Source organism: Frieseomelitta varia, unplaced genomic scaffold (genome assembly GCF_011392965.1).
Source record: "Frieseomelitta varia isolate USP_RPSP 00005682 unplaced genomic scaffold, Fvar_1.2 scaffold_320, whole genome shotgun sequence".
In the NCBI taxonomy this organism is placed as follows: Eukaryota; Metazoa; Arthropoda; class Insecta; order Hymenoptera; family Apidae; genus Frieseomelitta; species Frieseomelitta varia.
In genome coordinates, this window is record NW_025110058.1 from 392,436 (window position 1) to 416,318 (window position 23,883).

General features: G+C 42.2%; 2 protein-coding genes and 1 long non-coding RNA gene across 4 annotated transcripts in view; 2 read left to right on the forward strand and 1 right to left on the reverse strand.

Moving 5' to 3' along the window:
• The window catches only part of LOC122530029, an 8,177-nt gene extending 5,073 nt beyond the window's left edge, over window positions 1–3,104 (forward strand). Inside the window, exon 2 of the long non-coding RNA XR_006306898.1 lies at window positions 2,388–3,104. This is a non-coding gene — a long non-coding RNA (uncharacterized LOC122530029). The remainder of the gene's footprint in view (window positions 1–2,387) is intronic.
• The window catches only part of LOC122530020 (protein bric-a-brac 1-like), a 144,824-nt gene extending 135,206 nt beyond the window's left edge, over window positions 1–9,618 (forward strand). For both annotated transcript variants that reach the window (XM_043656625.1, XM_043656624.1), the window contains one exon: window positions 4,931–9,618. In XM_043656625.1, the coding sequence (XP_043512560.1) occupies window positions 4,931–5,989 (1,059 nt within the window). In that variant the 3' untranslated portion in view covers window positions 5,990–9,618. The remainder of the gene's footprint in view (window positions 1–4,930) is intronic.
• Window positions 1–23,883, reverse strand: part of LOC122530024 — a 143,089-nt gene that overhangs the window by 107,340 nt on the left and 11,866 nt on the right. The gene's annotated exons all lie outside the window — the stretch shown is intronic.

Genomic DNA, 23,883 nt, shown 5'->3' on the forward strand with positions numbered 1-23,883 from the left:
CATATTCCAGCAATCTAGCAACGAATAGTCGTGCTTTTTTCTTTCTCTTTTTTTTTTTTTTTTTTAATGAAACAACACGCGAAAAAATCGCTTCTTAACCGCTCGAATTCGATTATCATACGTCGAAAGTCTCGTACGTACGTACATATGTGCGAGAGTTCCCTCGATGAGCAACGCGTTGACTGCAACGCCAGTTGCAAGTTTATGCGTTCATCCATGGCGGGCCGAAGTGCTTTCGCTTGTTTCGGCGAGATTCATTGTATAATACGCATGTATAATACGCGCGTTGTTGAAGAAAAAAAGAAAGAGAGCGAGAGAGAAATTAAAAAAAGTAAAATCGTCCTGGCGCTTTATGCCGCATTTAGTGCTTTACGCTGTCGCTGGCGCGTTAAGCGCGTCGAAAGTTTTACGGACGCGATTATTCGTTTAATCGAACTAACGACTGAGCGACGGCCAACGCTGGATAAGGTTCGAGTCGATTAATGCCGAAATGAATTCACATACTGCGTTCAATTCCCTCTCCGTTGCGCGATTAGTAAGATTGTTCTGTTCTTTCGTTTCTTTTTTTTTTTTTTTTTCTTTTTCTTCTTAGGAACTTTTAAGTAACGAATGATGCGTTCGCCCATGTTTCTGTTGCAAACAAGGGCTTGAAAAAAAAATGTATTGGCGCCGCTAGTTTTCTTGCAATATTTTCGTGAAAATAAACGATACATTGACAAAATTGTTAATTGTTTCCAGAGTGTACGCAGCAGCAATTTCCCAACGACGAGTTGTACAATAATAATACGAGTGACATGAAAATTCGAGAGTCAAAAGGGAGATATCGACGCACGAGGGTTTCCTTTTGCAGCTCTACGATATATTTAAACGGGATAAAAAATATTTTTAACAGTTCGACGACAAGCGTGACGTCATTCCAGTACTTACGAAACGATATTTTGCAATGTTTCTAGCAACACGCCAGTTAAGCACTGGAATTACAAGCGTGTCGATACTTTTTCGACTCTCGAATTTTTATATTTCTTTATACAACTATTGTTATACAACTCAATGGTGAAAATTTGCTATTGTGTCTCGTACACACCTCGAGACACAGGGTGGGTCAAAAATGAATCCGCAACTTTTTCATTATACATCTTTCTCGACATTTTAAGGAAATAATTTTTCAAACGATTTTAAGGAAACAATTTTTGAAACGTAATGAAACAAAAATCACGCGTTTGAAGTTAAATTTAAATTAAAATTAATAAAATTCTCTAAGTTTCTTCTTATATGATCTTGATATTTTATTAAAAACAATAAGTGGGAAGAAACTGTTGACCCACCGTATTATATTTATGGAAACAGATTTTGCTAACGCGTCGTTTGCTTTCACGCGAAGATATCGCCAGAAAGGTGCCAATGCTACTTGTAATTTTCCTATCCCATTGATAATCAATTCATCAAACATCCGAAAAGAAGAAAAAAAGGAAAGAACACGAGTTAAAAAGAAAATATATTCGTGGTTATATATCGGATTCGATATCGGTGCTTTTTCGTTCGAGGCACTGTCCCATAATCGCGCTCGTTCCACGACGTTGGGTATCACCCAGTACGTAGACAAGGCGTCGCGTGATGTACCTAGAAACACTCTAACGCGACCTTGCTGATCTTAGATACTGTGGCTTAGCCGGCGATAGGACACGTACATGAATTATCGAGGCGCGATCATCGCAACGTCTCGTAGCGATGGGCCAGGTAACGCGAACGAATCGACGCGTCTCGTTTTCGCAATTCACTCCTCTGCTGGCGACGATCGTCTCGAGGCAACGATCGAATATATGCATGTGTGTACGTATCGCGACCACCACCACCATCATCGACCACCATCGCGTCACGCGTCCATCGTTTCGTTGTCTCGATCGATCGTAATATCTCGCGCGGATCTTGCGAGATATCTGAACGATCACACCAGAGTCAGAGGATAGAAACAGATAAAGAGAGAGAGAGAGAGAGAAAGGAAAAAAGAAAACTAGAAATGGTGCTCCGAAAGCTTATGCGTCTTTCTGGCGTTCGTTGTACTCGCGATTCCCACCGTTCTATCGTCTCCGGATGTTGAAAGGATGAAACGAAGAAAGGCAAAGCACGACGTTAATGTTTATGCGCTGTTTCCAAAGTTCCCTCCTCGCGAGCGAGCAAGGAGGATCGACGTAAACGAACGAAAAAAAGAAAGAAAAAGAAAAACAAAAAAAGAGAAAGAACCAAGCGAAAGTGAACGAAAAAAAAAAGAAAAGAAAAGAAATCTAACACCGACACACACGTACACGCGGAAAATCGCTAAAGAAAGGAAGCTCTCTCGCGCACACCACACAAACAAAGACATAGGTACGCCGCTCGTGAGAACACAGACACACACACACACACACACACACACACACGATGTCCATCGTTGGTTGCTCGAATACGCGTTCGAGCTGCGATCTCGGTGAAAAAAAGAAAAAGAGAAAAGAAAAAAGAAGAAAGGAAAAGGAAAAATTTGGCGATGTTGTTGATAGCGAAATCGAGACAGTTCGGTGAACATTTATGTTATTTCTTTTTTTCTTTTTTTCTTTGGCGCAAATCCACGCAAAGAGATGTTTAGAACGCGAAATGGAAACGGGACACGACGGTTGATTTTCGGCCGCGAGATTTCCTTTCGATGGAGCTTGTCGGTCGCAGCTTGCGCGTGTTTTTTGGCGGCGTGTAATGTGGTTTGATAAAATGGTTGCGACAGCGAAGAGAGAAAAAGGAAAGAGAGAGAGAGAGAGAGAGAGAGAGAAAGAGAGAGAGAGAGAGAGAGACAGAAAAAGCAATGTTCGAGGCGATACACGCGTAATCGTTGTGACGCGATTAATAATCATCAAGATCTCTCTTCTCGTTTTTGAGAAAATGAAACCGGAGAGAAAGACTTGTCCGTAAACTAAACTTCACCATGTTGACACGCGTTCTTGATCATTATGGGTACTACCGCCTTGTTTTGTGTAAAATGACGTTTTTCTGTTTCGGTTCTTAGGCGAACGAATGCATATCATAGTTGTAAATTAACGATTTGTGAAATAAAAGCTGCAAACTGTTTGTGTTAACAATAGGTCATTGAACCTTTGATGTCTTTCTTACCGCCTGACCGCTCTCTGTGTGTATCTCACAACAGCTTCTCGTCGCTTGCTAATACGATACTTTTCAACCTTCTCGCTTCCCGAACGTGGTTTGCTCTCCATTTTCTTCTCCTAACGTTTAGTATCTTTCCAAACACCTTGCCGTCTCGTTTACCAACGAATCGTGAAGAACACGAGTCACGAATGCGACAAACTACACGCACGGAGTTTCTGCGATTTGAAAGACGCACATTTATTACACGTACAAGAGTTATTAAACTTTATTCATTTATTTCTCTATGCGTTCTTATCTTTCAATATATTTATTACGTGCATTTCGTTGATATGTTATTATTATTATTCTCGATAAAATTGAAAACTCATAATAATCTCATGTGTCCATTATGTTTAATAATTGTTGATTCTTAATTTTCAGGGCAAAATGAGAAACTGTATTAAAATCATTTTCAAATTTCAATTATGTAAAATTATATCAAATTTGACTCGTTGTTAGCATATATATATATACACTTTTATAATTAATAGTAAAATAACCGCAAAGAGGCAAGAAGTCAACTAGAACTATACTAATTATCCTTAATTTTCTATTATTATTTGGCATTTTTTAACAAACTTTTTGAATTTATTTAACAAACATTACATTACATTGTATATATATATATATATGTTGTACTACCACTTCGATGTCCATGTAAAAGCCGATGAAACGAAGAACTATCTCGCGCGCTAAGTATACAAACACATTGGTAAGTTTACCCTCTTTATCTATTCCCGCGATGCACGTCAGTACCGCATGTATTTCTCTTACGTTTCTAAATCTTTTGCTTGCGTCTAAATGTACATAGATAAACGTAGATGAAACTTTTAAACTAGATAAAAAAAAAAGAAGAAGCACATAGCGTGTTACAAAATACACTTGCGATCGATACTCTTGCTACAATCTTCCGAGATCAATGATCCATTGTTGTCCATTCCCTTAACCCTTTCGCTACGGCAGACTTTAACGCGTAGTAGGAGTTCAATCGCGAGATACACTGTGAAAACGACGAAACTTTTCGTCAGAAAGTATATTGAAATAACCAGAACATTGAATCGCACTACGATAATCGAGCCAACGTTATTTATTTATTCGTTTTCTGTATTAAATTGTCAGTGAATGTACTAAAAACTTGACAGCATAACTTTGAGCATTGTTTCATATAATATATCTAATAATCTAGTACATGGGTCAGCGGGTAATTCTACATTAGATTTCTTACATTCTCCCTTCTTCTGTTATGTTTTCATTCACACCGTCTACACATTTTTGTCTTTGATTTTTCCGAATTGTTACATCGTTCACGTACGCAGACGGAAAATGCCTTTGCATTTTCGTCAGACGAAAATCGTTAGTATTGTTACCTTTCGATTTACGAGCTGTATTTTTGTAAAATTTGTTTCATTAGATATCAACGTAGGCGCAACGTTGATTCGAGCAACGTGGTGAAGCGAGGGGCCTCTCGTTTCGGCGGATCGAGGCAAGTTAAGCGCCAGTGGGCTTACCCGAAAGCAAATTTTTTAAAAGCTGGCCTTTAAGCTCCAATCAGTAGCCAAAGGGTTAATCCGTCAATCATCGATTGCTCGCATTTCCACGTCAGCCACACTATAAATAACGCCCAAAACCATGCTCCGCAACCATGTTCCAAAAATAATGTCCCTGGTGCCCTGGTGTCCTCCATTGATCGAGAGAAGCAGTGATCCGCGTGGCTGGATCAGGCCACGTGCTCCGTATTTCAAACGAACGACGATGATTTCAGGTGTCGCTGGCCCTCGGGTTGGAGGCAGGCGGTTGGGGCGCCCTGGTGGAACGGACGAGCGGCGGAAGCGGTTCGCTGCTAGGTCACGGCGGTTTCGCCGGTTTGGCGGGATTGGCGCGTCGTTGCGGCGTCTGTCTGGCTACGTTCCCTTCCGCCTGGTTGCTGGAACGGCACGCGTTGCTGCAGCACGCCGGCCAAGCCAGCGACGACAAGCCGTTCACCTGCGAGCAATGCGGCCAACGCTATCGTTACCGCTCCGCTTACGTGAAACACCGGGAGCAGAACCATCGTGCCCGCTTGCCGGCCGACAAGCTGTTCACCTGCGACGTCTGCGGCATGCAGTTCAGGTACCTCAAGTCCTTCAAGAAGCACCGGCTGAACCACGCGCTCGAACGGCTGCAACGCGCCCCGGAGCCGCAGAGCAGCGCGATGTCCGTGTCGGCGGCTGCAGAGAGGAGCGACCAGGTGTCCAGCACCGGGGAACCGTCGCAGGTGGAGACCGGTAGCGACACGACCACCAACCCCGGCGAGGAGGAGGAGACGCGCGGCACGTTCGCTCGCGAGAACGCTCGCGAGGAGAGCGTCTCGGAGACGGCCAGCGTGCAGGAGAATCCCGGCGAGGCGGTCGAGGTGCAGATGACCGAGGCGAGCGCCACCACGACCGGAAACAGCGGGTCGGCCGTCGGTGGTACAAGCGAGGTCGGCGAGGCGGACGACAACGCGGTGGACGACGATCGTTCGGAGCACACGGACCCGGTGATCAGCCTGGCGCGCAGCAGCCACGAGGTGGACAGGCGCGAGCGTCGCTTCGCTTGCCCCTTCTGCGGTAAGTGCGTCCGATCGAAGGAGAACCTGAAGCTCCACGTGCGTAAACACACCGGCGAACGTCCGTTCGTCTGCCTGTTCTGCGGCCGAGCGTTCGGCGGCAAGAGCGACCTCACCAGGCACCTTCGCATCCACACCGGCGAGAGGCCCTACCACTGCGAGATGTGCGGCAAATGCTTCGCCAGGGCGGACTACCTGTCCAAGCATCTGACCACCCACATACACCAACGCTAAACTGCGTGGGTCGTACGAACGTTCCTCTCACTCGCTGCTGCGTCCTCCTCCAACGGCTCGAACGCTTAGAACGTTTTTGAAATTCCCCAACGCCGGGAACGTGTCGTCGTTCCACGTCGACAACTTTCAATCGAACCGCCGTAGGAATTTTTTTTTAAAACGTCAACGCGATTCTTTCGCTCGTTCGCGATTCCGTGGCGATTCTTGCTTGACGCGCGCCAATTTCTCTCGCGACGTGGAACAACACATTTCCCCTCCGATCTCAGTCAGAGATACTCGATACGATAGATACGAGACGTAATTACCCGTCTCCACTCGCGTGGAATTCGTTCGAGCAATCGTAAGGGATAGAGAAGCAAGCAGGGGACGAGCAGACCGAGTGAAGGGACGTTAACGTACGCGAGAACGTAGTCTCCGAAAGTTCATCCGCGAAATATCCGCCACCCTCGGAGTCGAACGAGGGCGATTCCGTTCGTGAAACTACGTAGGACGAGGAAGGTCGGCGTATTTTTAAGATTAACGATTAAAGTAAGCTTCGCGCACGGATTCTTCGCGTCCTCGGATCCATCCGATTCGAGGCTGCGTCGGATCTGCGATTCTTTTCGCGAGTTCTTTCCTCTCTTTGGTGTGCGAACGAAGGGAAGGGAAGATTCGGAAGAAAAAGAAAAAAAAAAGAAAGAGAGAAGAAAAAAGGAAACGCGCGGAATACGAGAAAATGGAAGAGGAGAACCAACCGTGTATCCATCCAGGCCCATCGAGGCGAGTCAATTACAGAGAAAGAGTGAAAAAGCGAAGAGCGAAGAGATCGTCGGCGACGATGGTCGAACGTGCGTGATCACGGACAACGTACGAGAGAACGAGGTGAAAATCGAAGAGAGAAGAAAGAAGGAAAATGGAGGGGAAACGCAGGATTTCTACGTTAACGTTAGTGAGACTAACTTTTGTGATAAAAGATTGGAAAAGAAAAAGGAAAACCAAAGAACGCGACGGATGTCGACGAGGTGACGGCTCGTTTTTTTTTTCTTCCTTTTTTTTTTTTTTTTTTTTTTTTTTTTTTTTTATTTGTTCGTCCTCTTCGTCTTCGTGCACCACCAACGAGCGATCTACTCGTTTACGTAATAGGTGTCTGCGTAATCGATGCGATTTTTATACAGTGCACGCGATAACGATCATTCTTCCGTATGCCGCGCGGTCGAGGGCGTATGTACGTCGAGGCGACTTCTGGTTGGACGAGAAGCATCTTGCGAGTGGGAATCTAGTGGAAAAATATCGTAGCCCCTGGCGCACATACATCGATTTGTGGTGCCGATTCCGGTGGCGATTCAACGCGAAAAATCTCGGCTGATTTTTACTGAGGGGAAAATTCAGAAAATAGAGAATCTTTATTTTTTGAAACTTTGCAAAGCTGAAATTGGATTTTTGCAGATTGTTCCGATCTATAACGGCTGCACTCTGAGAGTCTGAAATATTTCACATCGAATCGTTTCGTATTACACGTTACACGTACAATTATAAGTAATTTTGTTTTAATACATTCTCAACTTTTCAATCGATGGGTGCAGCGTTTAAACAGCTTGATTATAACTTGTGCACAAGTGCCGGTATAAATTTTTCATTGTGCTGGCAACTCCATTAAAGAGACGAGACACACTTGCAGCTAGTTAAGGGTATAACTTTAGAGTTTGTCGTATCCTTAGAGTTTCGTTCTTTTTGTTTCATCGAGAAAGTGTTGACACAGCGTTGCGGAAGAATGGTATCTCTGGACGATTGAAATTTATCTGCGCAATGGAACTTTTGCTTGTTTTAAAAACGAAATTTTTAATTAGTCTCCGATCTCGTTTCCTTTATTACGTTCCTTTTTGGAGAACGGAGGTTATTTCCAAGCCATCGAGTCGACCGTATATACGAAAGACACGATTTGCACAATTTCCACACGGTAGTTTCATAGAAACTAGACAAATTGTCTAATTGCCTGAACGTTCAAACGTTTAACGTGTCGCGAAATATTGAGTTTCAAGAATTAATTAATAAAACGAGAGCCGGGAACGCAGTTCGCTTTGCGCGTGTAACTGGAGATTATTCGTTACAAGTGGAGGATTCTCGCGAGGCAACGTCTCGCGAGAAACAATCATGTTTGCTATTCTTCCTCCGAAATTAATTAGCCACTCGAGTCGTACAGGCCAGACTGCGAATGTCACGAGCAGTTTCCTCCTTGACAATTTCACCTGAAACATCAACGTGTGCTCGCGCCTTGGTGTTTCCCATCTTTAAAACGAATTGCAAGACGTTCGAGCAGCTCGCCGATTCAAAACGTTCCACGGAGCACCGATCGAGATTGTCGGGATACATAAATAATATTAATTTAAAAATTTTCTTTGTAATTCGATTTGACGAAATTCTGATTCGAAATGATCAATGCTCTCGTGTCGGACATTCAGTTCTCGAAAAATTCAAGAAATTTCAAAATACAACGATTGAATCGAGAACGTGCCATTCGAATATGACGCTGATTCGATAAAATTTTAACGAGTACCATTTCCCGCACAATTTTTCCGTGATTATTTACAGATTTAACGAATCTGATTAGAAATTATCGTCTCTCGTGTCGGACATTCAGTTCTCGAAAAATTCAAGAAATTTCAAAATACGGTATTTAAATTGACATCATTCGATGTGACTCTGATTCAACAAAATATCCCAACGAGTAATTAATCAATTCGATTTGACAAGTCTGATTAGAAACGATCGTATCTCGACAATGATGAGACGTGTTCGGTTCTCGAGAAATCCAAAGGATTTCGAAGATATGATAATTGAACCGAGAACACGCCATTCGATGCGACACTGACTCAATAAAATTTTAACGTACAGTATAGAACGTATACGTTTGTAGCTACGAACGTTCGCCACCGGTGATCAAAAATCGCGTACAAAAGGTAGAAGAAACAGTAGACTTCTCGTCCCGCAAGAAGGCAGCGACGCGCTTTCGGCTTTGTAGTAAAACGCGAGGGATAGGCGCGAATCACAGCGCCCAGGCGCTTTCCGGAAGCGTAGCCGGTGCCTTGGAAAGCCAGCCGTGTATCCTTTTTAAACCTAGCGACCTAGCAATAAAGCGTGTGTGTGTGTTTCCTTTTTTCTTTTTTTCTTTTTTTTTTTTCCTCCGTTTGTAGCCGTCACGCAGATGTAGAACGAGGACCTAAAGCTAGGTTATACCCACACATGCGTCGTCGCGTAGTCTCCACTATGGTCCTTGGAGGAAACCCATTTCTTAGCCAAAATGTGTCCGTTCAGCTATCGTCTACGTGTATATACGTATATAAGTATGTCCCTGATATACGTGTGCGCATATATATATATACATACACATGCATATACATGTGCATGTACACATCGATGAAACGATAGATCGTCCAGCGTGTGAATCTACTATTACGTACATACATATGTATATATATATGCATATATATATGCGCGAGCGCAGAAACGAGAGTGCCGGCTCATTCTCTCTTGGGAGGCTGGCCTCGCAAGCGAGCCACGTCGTTTCACTCGTTTCCGTAATTTCGAGGGTTCCACAGCGTATGTATACATATATATATGTATACATATATATGTGTGTGTATATATATATATATATATATATATATATATATATATATATATATATATATGTGTGTGTATATATATATATATATATATATATATATATATATATATATATATATATATATATTATACATATAGCGTGTATTGGTCCACAAACAACTCTCCCAAATCCTCGAGGATCGCCGAAAATACACTTACACTTGTTAGTCGTTCGCGTAGCGTTCATCTCCCATCGGACCGCTGGATCGCTGTCGATCGCGAGATCGACCAACAACTTCCGTCCGGTTCCCTGACCTGGAGGGGGGGGGGGGGGGGGGGGGGTTACGACCGAAAACCCGAACCTCTCGTCGCGCTTTAACTATTCACGAAGCTACGTTAGCTGTTCGCCTGGTGAACAGGTCAAAGGAGAGAGGGAGAGAGAGGGATCCGTAGACGATGGACGCGTCCTCCGTTGAGAACGAAGATCGATCACCCGGACGGACGGTAAATTATTCGGCGCGTTATTCCGTCTTCTAAAATAGACATTAAATTAAGGATAAGTAATGAGATCTACAGCGATCGTTGTTGCAAACGTGCCGTCCCAGTGCCAATGTCTCGTTTACTTTTGAGTGAAAGTTTATCGCATAGCTTGCGTCGATCTTTCGCTCCGTCCCGGCGATCGATACCGCGAGCGTTACAGCGAACGACGCGCGACAAATGCGAGAAAACGACGACGATGTGATTCCTCTCAGCTGGCTCTCGCGTCGCCGGTGATTTGATATTTCCACGAACGCGAACGCATCTAAGGGACAAGCTGCGGCTGTCGCTTAGCCCACGGGAGGATCGTGGGATACGACATATAGCTGTGAAGGATGCGTAAACAGAATGTTCTTCTATATTTTATTCTTGTACACAACTTGCCTCGTTTTAGCGAACGCTGTGATTTCGTGATCGTTGCTCAAACCTGAAACCGGGAGCGGGAATGCTGGGAGAGATCGAGATTAGCTCTTTGCGTTCGATTCCGACGATTTTTTTTTCTGTTTCTTCTTTCTTTTTCGTTTTTTTTTTTTTTTTTTTTTTTTTTTTTTGCCTCTTTCGTTTCTTCTCTTTTCAAGTTTGGAGAAAATTATTTCTGAATTACACGATTACACGTGCGTGTGTGTGCGCTACTCTTGCTGCTTAGACTGCTTTCTCTCTCTGTAAATAATTCAGAAAGACGAGTTCGAACATCCTCGAAATTTACCGCTTTACTCACTTGACGATATAACATGAAAATAGGAAATAGGATTCGGAAATAGACGAAGAAAGTATATACGACGAGTGAAGGTGTAACTTTTCTTTGTAACTCAGAAATAATTCGACCATCGATATCGATACTCATCTTTTTCGATCGCATTTGTGTATTGTAAGGATACAACAAGCCGAGGAAATTGTCGTTTCCAATCGAACGTCGCCGCATCGAGCGCAAAGTGCATAAACGACCCCAAATTGACCGCGGTTTCGTACCAAGTTCAAGTCGATCTTTCACCCGCGTGTGGATTCCACGTTGCCTCTCTGTAACTCCCGTGGGCAAACGCGATCACGTCGCGCGATACGTCTTTATAGCCGCAGAGATGTAACAGAAAAAGAGGGAAAAGGAAAAAAGTCCGACCACAATTCGGACGGAGGAACGACATTCATTTGCAAGAAATGAAAGAAAAAGAATGAGCTCGATCCTTGCGAGGCCAGGTTGCCCGATTCCCGTCAAAACTAACGTTTAGTCATTTAGCTAGTAATTTATGACGCACTTGCTGCTGTGTGTGTATCGCGCATTCGTGAAACGAAGTCGAATGACGAAGGTGCTACGTAACGAGAGCCAAAACGATCGCGGCCCGGCGTCCAGCAGAATCGCGAGAAGAAAATGGAGGATTCACGGTGCCAAAGAAAGAAAAAAAAAAATAAATAAATAAATAAATAGCGAAGACTACGATAGCGAATGCTTAGCTCGCGTGCTGGATCTGTAAAACGATCTAGAAGAGACAAAGATCTCGAGCGAGCGAGCTGGCCCGGCGCCGCGACAGCTCGGTTTAGTCGATAAATTTACGTATAATTATATGATACAATTACATGATAAAATCTATATAGTCGAGTCCGATTAAGGGTGTAAGTTTTGCAACGCGAAGCGGAATAATCGTCCCGACGACAGACGATAGAAAGAACGAGAAACGAAGGAGGACGAGGTGCGGATTGACTCGAGCGTGAGTCAGTCGGTAAGGGAGTAACTGCAAACTAGAAAAGGAGGGAAGAGGACGGTGAGAGAAAAAGAAGCGGTGGTAAGTGGGTAGAGAACATGTCCAACGAATGTCAACGAGTTTCAAACAAACCAAAACAAAAAATAGAAAAAGAATTAAGCGAAAAAAAAAAAGAAAAAAAAGGAAAAAGAAGCGAAGAGAAAGGAGAACGCTTGCGCGCTTAGGAAGGAGAGAAAGGAGAGAGATAAAGAAACAGACAAAAAGAGAGAGAGAAAGAGAGAAATGAGCGGGTGAAAGAAAATGGAAAAAACTGCAAAAAAAAAGGGGGGAAAAGAACGAAGGAGAAGGAGGCGCGAATACAAATGCGGCGAGACTTTTAATTTACGCTGGTTTGTCCATCCCGTGCGCTCTCACTCTCTCTTTCTCTCTGTCTCTCAAAGGGGGGAAAAAAAGGAGAAAAGTGAAAAAAGTAAAAAAAAAAAAAAAGAGAAAAGAAAAAAAATAAAAGAACAAAAAAACGCCGGTCGACAGGATTGCGTATCGTGTCCGTCTCTCGTGCGTGATTAACGATCCAAGGATTAAGGAAAATAGTTCCATGACGCCTGATGCCTCTGTTAGCTTTTATACAGGCAACCACGTCCGCCCGTTGCCGCTCCATTTCCACTGCACGCCAGATTTACTGCGTTATGGACGGCCGAGGGAAGCTGCAAATCGTTCTGTCACTGAAAGACCGACTGTGCTTGACGTTTCCTGCTCCGGCGTGCTACCACCGGCCGTGCTTCGAGGATCGTTCTCTGCTCGCGCGCGAGAGAAACTATCCCCCTCGCTACTCGCCATCGCGATCCTTAAGTTACTATCCTCCCTTGTTACTTTTCCTTTTATATATATATATATATATATATATATATGTGCGTGCGTGTGTGTATATATACAGGTATTTTTATAGATTTTGAGAGGATCTATGGGTTTACGAGTTATCGTCGCAACGCAATAGGCACATAATAGGATTCATCAGGATAGATTTGTCTCTGGTTATATCGGCAGAATTTCAAGTTAATTAATTTCTCATTCTAACAGATCTCCCGTCACGAGATGATTTCGCACACGGATTGGATGAGATCTCTGACTCGAGTGTTCTGGAGGATTCGTGATCATTTTAGAGCCAGGCTGCTTCGTTTAGTTCTCTCAAGCAACACCGTTTCTGACGAGGAGGATATTATTTGATCTGTGATACCGGTATTTTGAATAAGAAAGTATTTTTCTTGGATTTTTCCGATAGATTCCGTAGATCTTCGACTCGAAGTTATCGAATGATGGTTGTAAACAAAATGAGAGAGAGAGAGAGAGAGAGAGAGAGAGAGAAACGAGTGATTTTTAGAAATTACTTGTGCAACGAAAACTATATACGTGTGTGTGTGTGTATATTCTTTAAACTGTGATATCGATACCTTTAAAATAATAAAAAGAGATATTTATTTAGCGTACACTGACGTCGATCGGTCTGGAACGACGAACGAATATTTAGATTTAGTTTAGCCAGCGGAGCTTGGAGAAAATCGGTTTCAGTATCTGCCAGCGTTGTTTTTATTCCCGTCGTCTCTTGATTTCCATCCGTCACTTCTAAACGGGTGTTACAGTCATAATTACGAAAGTCGACACACAAAACACAGTGGCAAATATTTAAATGAAATATTAAATGGTTATATTGGCAAATATTTCCAGCAGATAGTTGCGCAAATATTTTGACAGCTAGAAATTGGTAGGGAAATATATATATATATAGTAATAATAAAACGAGAAATAAATGAAAGCTATTGGCGCGTGAAATGTGCTAAGAAAACATCCTCAATGGAACGAACCCGACGACCGCGTTATTTTATTTTCATCGAGTTAATAATATAACGAAACGAACGGCAGCATTTTTATTAGGCAACCGTTATCGGATTTATTCATTTAGATGGTTATCGTGAAACTTAAAGTTCCGCGGATTGTCAATGATTCGAAGACGCGAAAATACAAATACGAAATATCCAAAGTTTAACAGTCAATGACGAGAGAAGAGTAACCTTTGAAGATCCGTTCCCTTAAATTACATTTTCATGAAAATACGAATTCTCACGCAATAAGAATATCCCGCGATCTGTCGATCTACGATTCGAAATTGTTCGATACACGAATTTTCCACTCCGGACTTGGTGTCACAACCGACAGTGCCAAATATTTCAACGAAACGCAACGTTGTATCGAATTCAGTCATCCACGTGTGGAAACGACAAGAAGTTGCATTTATCATCTTACAATTAGTTCAGGTAGATACTATCGGATACATACTTGTTACATTAGACATCGTGTTCAGGAAACTTGACAACGAAGAGACGAGGACGTACGTTTTTATCCGTACTTTGTTAATTCCCGAGGATCTTTATGTCGTTGGTTCCTTGAAAGTTTTCGACGACGATTTAGCGAAAAACCTTAACGAAACAACGTGTGATAATAATCGATAACTTTATGTATATTTCAAGCATCGACTACAATTCTGAAGCACATACGGCTCGCGTTATCAGTTCGATCCTTTCGACTAATTACGATATATATTTGGTAGTTGTCGCTATTATAATTATTACGTTTACACTTTCGATATCGATCGACAACGAACGATGTGTATACACGTATGTATATATATATATATATATTTTTTTTACAAAACACACTCTCTGATAACGACGTATATATTCAGCAGTGATATTTTCTAACGGTTACTACTACATTTGTGATATCGAAATACCAGCTCGAATTTTAGCTAGCTTTTATTATCGAGGTCCTCTAGGCGAACGTTTGATTTGCTGTGATAACATGATAGATCAGATAGCATCGGGTAGTTGTTGCACAGAGCAAAGGGGTTACACGAGAATTTTTCGAAGAATTTGATTCCACAATTGAGAGAGAGAGAGAGAGAGAGAGAGCGACTTTCCATTTAAATGCACTGTGTGTGCGCTGCTGTTTTATTCTTGCAAGGTCACGCCACTGGATCGCGCTGTCCAGTTGGAGTTATGTTCCTCAAATGACGCGTTATAAATTCCACGAATTTATAAAACAATATTCCGCTTGTATATACTCGCGAATATTGAGTAAATTTGTTGCTTCTTTCAAATGGTTTTAAGCTTAAGCTTTGATAAAAACGGCCACGACGTACAGTCGATGGGAGCGGCGTCAAGTGAAGCTATCGCAAACAGATGTCAGATGTCAAAAGTTCACGTAATTGCAAAAGCTAAAACAGCAGTTTTAGAACGTCCAAGAACGTCGACTCTTCTTTTCTTGCACAGTGTATTTCAACGTGATTTTGAATAATTTAGGAGAAGGATATTCGTCGATGATTTAACGAAAACACGAAGACGTTCCTCTTTGACGTACGCAACGTTGGTCAGAACTGGTTGGAATTTCGTTTTCGTGGCCAGTTTCAACTTCGTCGGTCGATATTCGTCCGATATTATTTTCGGCGATACGATACGCGCCGATTTTAACATACCCATTTACCTTCGTAATATTTAAACGGAGCAGAAAGAAGGGAAGGCTAGACGAAACCCGATCACGGTTGTGTTTCTATCGGAACAGAATCGATAGCGAAAACCCGGGTCCTTTGAACCGGGCGGGGTGGGGAAAATCAAAGGGCGAATGTCGCCTCGCACTCTTCCAATTTGCCAAATCACAGAGTTAAAATCGCCGACGGGTGCTCCGGGCCGGGAGCTCTAGCGCGGCTCGTCCGAATTCCCAGCAGCGATTTTTTTCACCGGTGTGTCGTTCTCTCCACTCGACCCAGAAAACAAAAAACTTCCACCCCCCTCTTCCACAAAGATTCCTCCGATAACTCTTCTGTGACGACGCGGTAAAACCTTCATATCATCCCGGCGAAAGGGAAGAGAGAGAGAGAGAGAGAGAGAGAGAGAGAGAGAGAGAGAGAGGGAAAGAAAGAAACAAAAAAAAAAAAACGTTCCCGCGGAACCGTGCGTCCGGCAAAAGAGGAACGAGAAAAACAGATGTTACAGGGAAGAGGACGAGCCACGCGTTGTCACGTTTTTTCAGACGAGCGGCAACTTCCGGTGTTACGCTCGAAATTTCCCCTATTCTTTCTGCGCCGCGCCGCGGTTCCACGTTTAATTTACTTTCGATGGTTCGCCGTTCCTGTTTTCCACCCAGGTTTTTCGCTGGAAAAATATCAGCGGCGATTAAAAACCGTCGACGATCGGCAGACCCTTTAGGATTTTTATGGATTTTTATATTATATTCACCGTGGACGCGAAGCCCAGGCAGAAATTTCTTCGAGTTGCTGAACGTTACTCTACTTTGGATGTTTTACAGGCTTCCGCGTTGTTGATCATTTCTATTTGTGATTTAACGCGTAAAACTCTAACGATTAGCATGAAACTCTTGAATTGAGGAAATTTTTAATGGAACGATGGAAAGATGAGATAATAATTTGCAACAAGCGAAGAAATATTTGCTGATACAATTGTACAAATATAATTAATTGTACTCGTCCAAACGTTGATGAATATTAGTCCGAACGAAGCCACTCGTCGGGTGGGAAATATCAGTTTTGCATTATCGATGCCTGACCGGTGAATTTATCGCCGGGAACAGTGTCCCTGGTCCGGCTTTCGATTGGCTACGCTTCGAACATTGGCGCCGATTCGTAACAAAGAAAACAGAGGTGACTGCATTGTGTTCTTGGGGAAAAAAATGATCACGAGGAATTGACACCGTCGAGCGTCGAGCCAAAAATTTCCACGAGCAGTAGTAAAAACAGACACTCGACACACCCCGTCGTTGTGAAACGCCATCAATCTTCCACTGACAGTGCTATATCCAACCGAATGTCCCGCTAGCTGGGATCTAGCCGTCTGCCGAAAGCCGTCGTCATGAATATCCATCGACTAGGTGAATTCTCGCTCCATCTTGCTTTTTCTTCAATTAACTGTCATGTACACACCTTCGTTAGAGATCGACCAAGTGAATTCGATCTTGCTTTTTCTTCAATTAGAATTTCGTTGGAATTCAATCCAAGGTAGATAGATCAGATCTTCAGAATTTTCACGTAAAAGAAACGATTTTTCACGCACAAGATGGCGTTCCTCTTCTCGTTCGATCCAACAGGTTATGAATTCTGAATTTCTGGATTTCTTTTTGACTCCGGAGAGAAAACTGTTTTACATTACTCCTTTCCATTTAACCGCAAACACCACGTCGAGAGTCCACGATCCTCGCGATCTTCCTGTTCGCTGGCGGGTCGAGAGCGGGGCCGCGTCGATACCGCGAAATAATGCATCGGATCCTCGTTTTAAGTTCGTCCTGAACTTACGACTCGGAGTTGATTCCGGGAATCAATTAATCGCGACGAGGCGCGCGTACGTGTGCACGAACGAGAGACAGAGAGAGAGAGAGAGAGAGAGAGAGAGAGAGAGAGAGAGAGAAAGGGAGAGAAAGGGAGGAAGAGAGAGAAAGAGAGAGGCGTGGACGCAGGCGGAGTACGAAACGCAGGCGAGCCTCGGTTAAGGGGGAAAGAGACGCGCGATAGAGCGAGCGTGTGACTCCGCATCACGTTAGTTCGCGTGATAGCCAACCGTCTTTCAATCGAAGTCGGTAAAACGTACCTCCGAAATGTGCACGGCATAATATATTCAACGCGATTGTGTGTCCCGGCACAAAGGAATCGCGAGCAGAACGGAATGGAGCAAACCGGTGGGTTTTGCAAAGGGGGGCGCGTGCACGGCCTCGGCATCGTTCCCCCTCGAGCCGGAATCTCGGCTCGCGGCTGAGAAGCTGGTTTTTCCGTCATACGTCCACTGAAACACATGAATATATCCGCGTGATATTTTTTTATAGTTTACTTACGAGTGATATTTACATTTACGGATATATATTTACGCCGAGCGATCCGTCTGTTTCATGGCCTAGAGGAGGACAATGAGGAAGGGAGAGAGAAATGGGAGAAAATGGTGGCGAAGTAGCCCCGGAAACCGCGAGCCGAGAGTCTTCGCGCGCGATGTATTTTTTTTTTTTTTTTTTTTTTGGTTTTAGGCACGCTGTTACGAGGTCTAAATTTTGGTACTTGTTACGATGTAATAGTAAATACCAAATATAATAATTACAATGTACTGTAATTTGACATTTAGATTTTCACACTGAATAATTGAGTGTTTTCTCAATTTGAAACAACGACGTTTGTCGTTGACTTGAGAGAAATGGAGAAAAGTGGCGAGGTAGCCCCGGAACTGCAAGCCGAGAGTCTTCGCGCGCGATGTATTTTTGTTGGTCTTAGGCACGCTGTTACGAGATCTAAATTTTGGTACTTGTTACGATGTAATAGTAAATACCAAATATAACAATTACAATGTACTGTAATTTGACATTTAGATTTTTACACTGAATAATTGAGTGTTTTCACAATTTGAAACAACGACGTTTAAATTTGATTTGTGGAATCAACCACTTTAATTGTTTTATTCTTCTCTGTCCACAATTTCACATTTCTTTTCGTTTGAATCGTCCGACTCGTATTGATTTTCTTTACCTCGCAAAGAAATAGGCGTTGCACAAAGTTGCAATTATCTCTTGCAAAAGGGACAGCATCGTCGCGTGTAAAATCGTTCGAATGAATTTTCCAAAGATCCCCGGCGACATTACGAGTTTAGATATTTATTTATTCAAGACGGCTTAATGCCGTTCGCTGCCACACACATTGTGCGGTATTCCGGCGAGGTGCAAAGCGAGCGAACGCGTTAATGTTTGTGTCGCATTAAGTAGCGGTGTCGATAATTAACATGTTCGCTGCGATGCACACCATTGATGATGCATTATTGGCTTTTCGTGTACACACAGCCTGCTGTCAGCATACACCGTACGCTGTGTGACGTTGCACGCGCAGACAGTTCTTACTTCTTACGATCGAGATAATAATACTCTTTCAATAAAACTACCCGCTAGTAGTAGTTTACGTGTTAACGAATTGTCTTTCCTCGCTGAAAATTGGATCGCATTGTTCGATATATTTGATAAACTTTATTCTCTTCCTTCGGACTCGAAAAAAGGAAAAGAAAGCTAAAACTGACACTGCATTACTCTTTACTCTTGAACACAGAGTATTTTGATTTTATCATCGATGTAGAAATTTGTAAACAGCTTTAATTACATAAATTCGTGACAGTACACTGGAATAAGTTTGCCTCGGGTAATATTCTTTAGTGACATTTGTAAAATGTCTAACGCTTACTCTCTCTCTCTCTCTCTCTCTCTCTTTCTCTCTCTGGACCTCGGTACAACGTCGACAGAACGTAAGCTTCGATCACGCGAATTAATTCCGATGCGGAGGAATCGGAAATTCCAGGCAATCGCGGCGTAGCGGTGGACGATTACGTTCGAGCCGACTTAATCGCATTCGAACCGAAACAACCCGATTTATCCAAGTGAAAAGTAACGTTAATTCCATATATGTACATGATTCTGGAACGCGAAGCGACATCCCATGGCCAGGCGTTATGGAATGGATTGGGCATTTTAAACCACCTTTAAAAATTATAGCTACCTATACAACACCAAGTAATATATATATATAAATATATATATATACAAATTCTAATATATATATAAATATATATATATAACGATGATAATATTATATATATATATATATATGAAAATATATTTAATGAATGTTCCTATATTTATACTATAAGTACGTACTAAGTGTATTATATTGATATTCGATGGCGATTTCAAGTTTTTACCAAACAACTACAACAAGAACAACAAGAACAGCAACAACCACAACAACAACAACAAAAACAACAAAAGAAAACAACAAAAATTAAATGTCTGTTTAGGTAGTAGCCGTACTCTCGGTACATATAATTTAAACGAATCGGAAGAGAGTGAGAAAAGTAACGAGAGGGTGGTGAAAAAAAATGAGATGCTAGGTAGGGAGAAAGAGAAAGGCTAAACGGGCGAACACGACGAAGAAAACGGATACAAAGAGAAATCGACGACAGAACGAATCTCGAAACGGGATCCGTGATTTTCAAATTTCGAGATTTCGTAATTTCGAGATTTTCAGACGAGGGTTTAAGAGGAAGAATGCTTGAAAGCGGGTTTGTGTGTGTATGTGTGTGTGTGTGTGCGTGTGTGTGTTGGTGACGAGGCGAGGGTCTTCCTATACTGACTGAACGATCAGATGTGATATACGCATAAGGATTAATTAATTAATTATTTACTCCAATCGTATATATATATATATATGTAATTAATATTATTATTATTAATATGGTTATGATATACAAACATTATATCTATATATTGTGTATAGGTAGATAGGAACATATACAATGTTTTTAACTGGTTTATCTATGTTCCGAGGATATACGCTAAGTGTATTTAGATAGAATGTTGTAAGAAGGTCTCTCGCCGTTAATGTTTAATCGATAGAGACCGCGCAAGTGATTAAAATCAGCGACAAACTGGCCCTCGCGACGAAAATACTCTGCCTCTCCGCTCTTTCAATTATTCAATCGTGCATCGGTTTCTTGTTCAAATCGATCTCGTTAAAAGAACAAGAAGACGATGATGGTTCTTTCGAGAGGATGCTCGAACAAATGAATTGAAAAACCGAACTTGCTGATCAATCTGGCAGATTTTAGAATTCCGCAAAACCAAGTGGAAAGTGGAAACGAATCTTTTACGAGCGTTTTCCTATTTTCTAATGAATCTCCACTCGTGAAACGAATTCGACAGGCAGAATGCTTTCGAAATTTGTTTGAACGAAAATAATAGAGAAACTGGTAAGATTAAGTTCCTTGGATGAAATTTCTATATCAGAATTGACAAATATCAATTTACTGAGTTACTAATTGTACCGAAATGATATCCAGAAAATAATTCAATTTAAAAGGTCTGAGGCTTTTAAAACTTTTAAAATTCCAACGATCGTCCTATGGGAATATACCTACGAAAAAGGGAATCTTCTTTGAGATTAAATTCCTCGGATTAAATGTTCCGTTGTTCGACAGTAAAAATTGCAATGAATACGAATTTACGAGTCCATTTTCAATTATTATACTCGAATAGTATCCAGAGAGTGATTCAATTTGCAAAACACCTGAAGCAAAACTTTTGAAATAAAATTCCAACGACCATCCTAGAGAACGTCGTCGTCTTTCTGTGAAAGTCAAAGTCGTGAAAATCTTCCGACGCGAGGCTTTGTTTCGATGGCGTATCGACGAAGCCCTGGCGGAAATCGCGTGCCGCGTGATGAGGACCAGTTTCTCGCGGGAGAAGCACGGCGAACCGCGCGGGTTCGCAAGGGAGGCTAGAAAGAAAGAAAGAAAGAAAAAAAGAAAGAAAGAATGAAAGAAGCAGAAACAATTGAAGAGTGTTTCGAGTTTATGCGTTCCGTGCAATAACAGTTTGCTCAATCCTCGGTGTCCGTCGGTCCGTCCGTACGGAACGACTACTCGTAGGTTTAAAACGAAGCATTACATGCGTTACACGACACAGACACAATGACTAATTTCACACACATACACACACACACACACACCTACAACGAGAAGACGCACACCCGCATCTTTACACGCGCGCACACACACACACACTCTCTCTGTCCGATACAGACACCCACACACGCGTGCGTGCGCGTAACTCGTGTATAGAGAACAGCAGAAGTATAGTAGCTAGCTCGACTCGTTAACGTAGCCAGACAATTTTCGAACGTAATAGCCGGAAACGGAAACTTTAATCTCCTATTTCAAACCTTCCTTCGAGTCTCTCGATGTCTTTTTTCGGTGTCTATTCTAAAGAAGATTTAAACGAAAAAAAAATAAATAAATAAATAAATATAACTAAATAGCGCATAAATAAAAAATATATAAATATAATAGATATAAACGTAAATATGACAAGGGAGTAAAAACAAAAACCAAAAAAAAAAAAAAAAAAAAAAAAAAAAAAAAAAAAAAAAAAAAAAAAAAAAAAAAAAAAAAAAAAAAAAAACGAAAAAAAAAAAAAGGAGAAAAAAAAAAAACCAAAAAAAAAAAAAAAAAAAAAAAAAAAACAAGAGAAAGAAAAGAGAGAACTCTGCGAACGATTTCAGCGTTTAGCTTCGTCTGTGTAATAGCGCGTGCTACGATGTTTCGAGAAAGTAAACAAAAGTCAGATTCAAGAAACGCCGAAAAAAAGAAAAAAAAATCCCCTCCCCCAAAAAAAACAGAGCAACGTATAAAAAAAAAAAAAAGAAAGAAAGATACCTTGGAACCGGTTTTACACGGCGTGGTTGCACGTTCCGACAAGGCGTGCGCGCGCGCGTGCACCAGAGGCGTTGCAACCCCCGACCTTTGCGCCACGGAAGAACGGAACGCGGGAAAAAAATAAATCCTTTTCACGGAGTGGAAAAGCTTGGCGAACCGAAAACGTAGATAGATGTTGGCGAATCCTCCTCTCTCGGACAACGGCGGATCGAGAGGTGGCAGACGGTGCGGCGCGCGTGCACACGCCACGGTTCCCGCGCAAACTATTTCGGCAAAATTAATCGTAGATGTACCTTTCTAAACCTTTCACTTCTTAAATCTTCTCTCGACTATTCTCGTTATTCTAGCAATAATCAACGACTACGGCTATCGCTGTTTCGTCCTCGGAGAGAGAGAGAGAGAGAGAGAGAGAGAGAGAGAGAGAGAGAGAAAGAGAGAGACATATAAAGTGTCTCCTCTCGCTGTCTGTCTGTAAACCCCGCGGCACGAGTCTCCGTCGCTTCGCCGTGTAAATTTTGCTGTGAAATCGAGAGATCGTCCAACTGTTACCGACTTCCCGCCACCAAGTAGAAAAGAGTGAAAAGAGAAAAACAGAGGGACGTAAGAAACGTAAAGCGTACGAAAGAATCGTGAGAAAGCGAGAGATTGAAATTGAGACGGAATGTTAGAAAAGGGAGGGGGGGAATTGAAAGACGAATCCTTTCGGGAGGATGATGAGATTCGTTCGAGTAACCCCAGCGAAATTCGCGCTCGCCTCTGTCCCCTAGACCCACCATGAGACAACTCACCAGCGACCCACCCAGCGTCGATGAAACCCATTCCCACACCTCCGCCCCTCTGTGTCGAAGCTTTAACGAAAAGTCGATTTTGCAATCACACTTAGCCGGTTCGCGAGAATGTTTAAGCAATGCGACGCGATCGAAAGGTATAAAAGCAAAAAAGAAAAAAAAAAAAGAAGAAGAAGACGAAAGAGAAGAAACGAACGAAAAAAAAGGGGAAAGAGAAGGAACGTGAAAAAAGATAAAGATAGAATGAATACACATACACACACATAGACATACATAACACACACACATACACACACACACACACACATTTCGTGGCCGTACTGTCGTAATTGTTTGTCGTACCTACTGTTAGATATTAACGAATGATTGTAACTTGTAATAATTAGCGTAATTCGACGAATCGAGTGGGCGGCACATGCGCCACGGGGGCGAATACCAAAGAGGAATTACGTAGAAATTGGAAAGGCTCTACGTGGCGCACGTGGCCACGCCGCCCCTCCACGTGGATGTTAGAGATATTTTTCAACTTGTACTAAATGTGATAAAACCGATGAATTGACAATGAGCAATCTAACTGTAATATATATATAAACATTATATTATATATATATTATATATAATATATAATTATAAAATACGTGTCTGTCGTACAAGCCGTGAATAGGTTTTACCGTAACTAGTTACGTGTTAGCTTAATTGATTGATTGTACACGTGTCGATGCGAACGAACGATATTTCTTTCTCTGTGTACGTGCAAGCGAGAAGCTTGTAAGAAAAAAAAAAAACAAAANAAAAAAAAAAAAAAAAAAAAATAAAAAAAAAAAAAAAAAAAAGAAAGAAACAAGAGAAAAGAGAAAAGAAAAGCGAAACAAAGTAAAGAAGGGAGAAACGTGTGGAACGAAAACAAAAGGAAGAGTGGAGGATGATATCGCACGCCGTCTCGAAATCTGTCCACGAATTTTTCCACTAACGCTGGGCGTTGCCTTTGTGCTGCGTCGAGG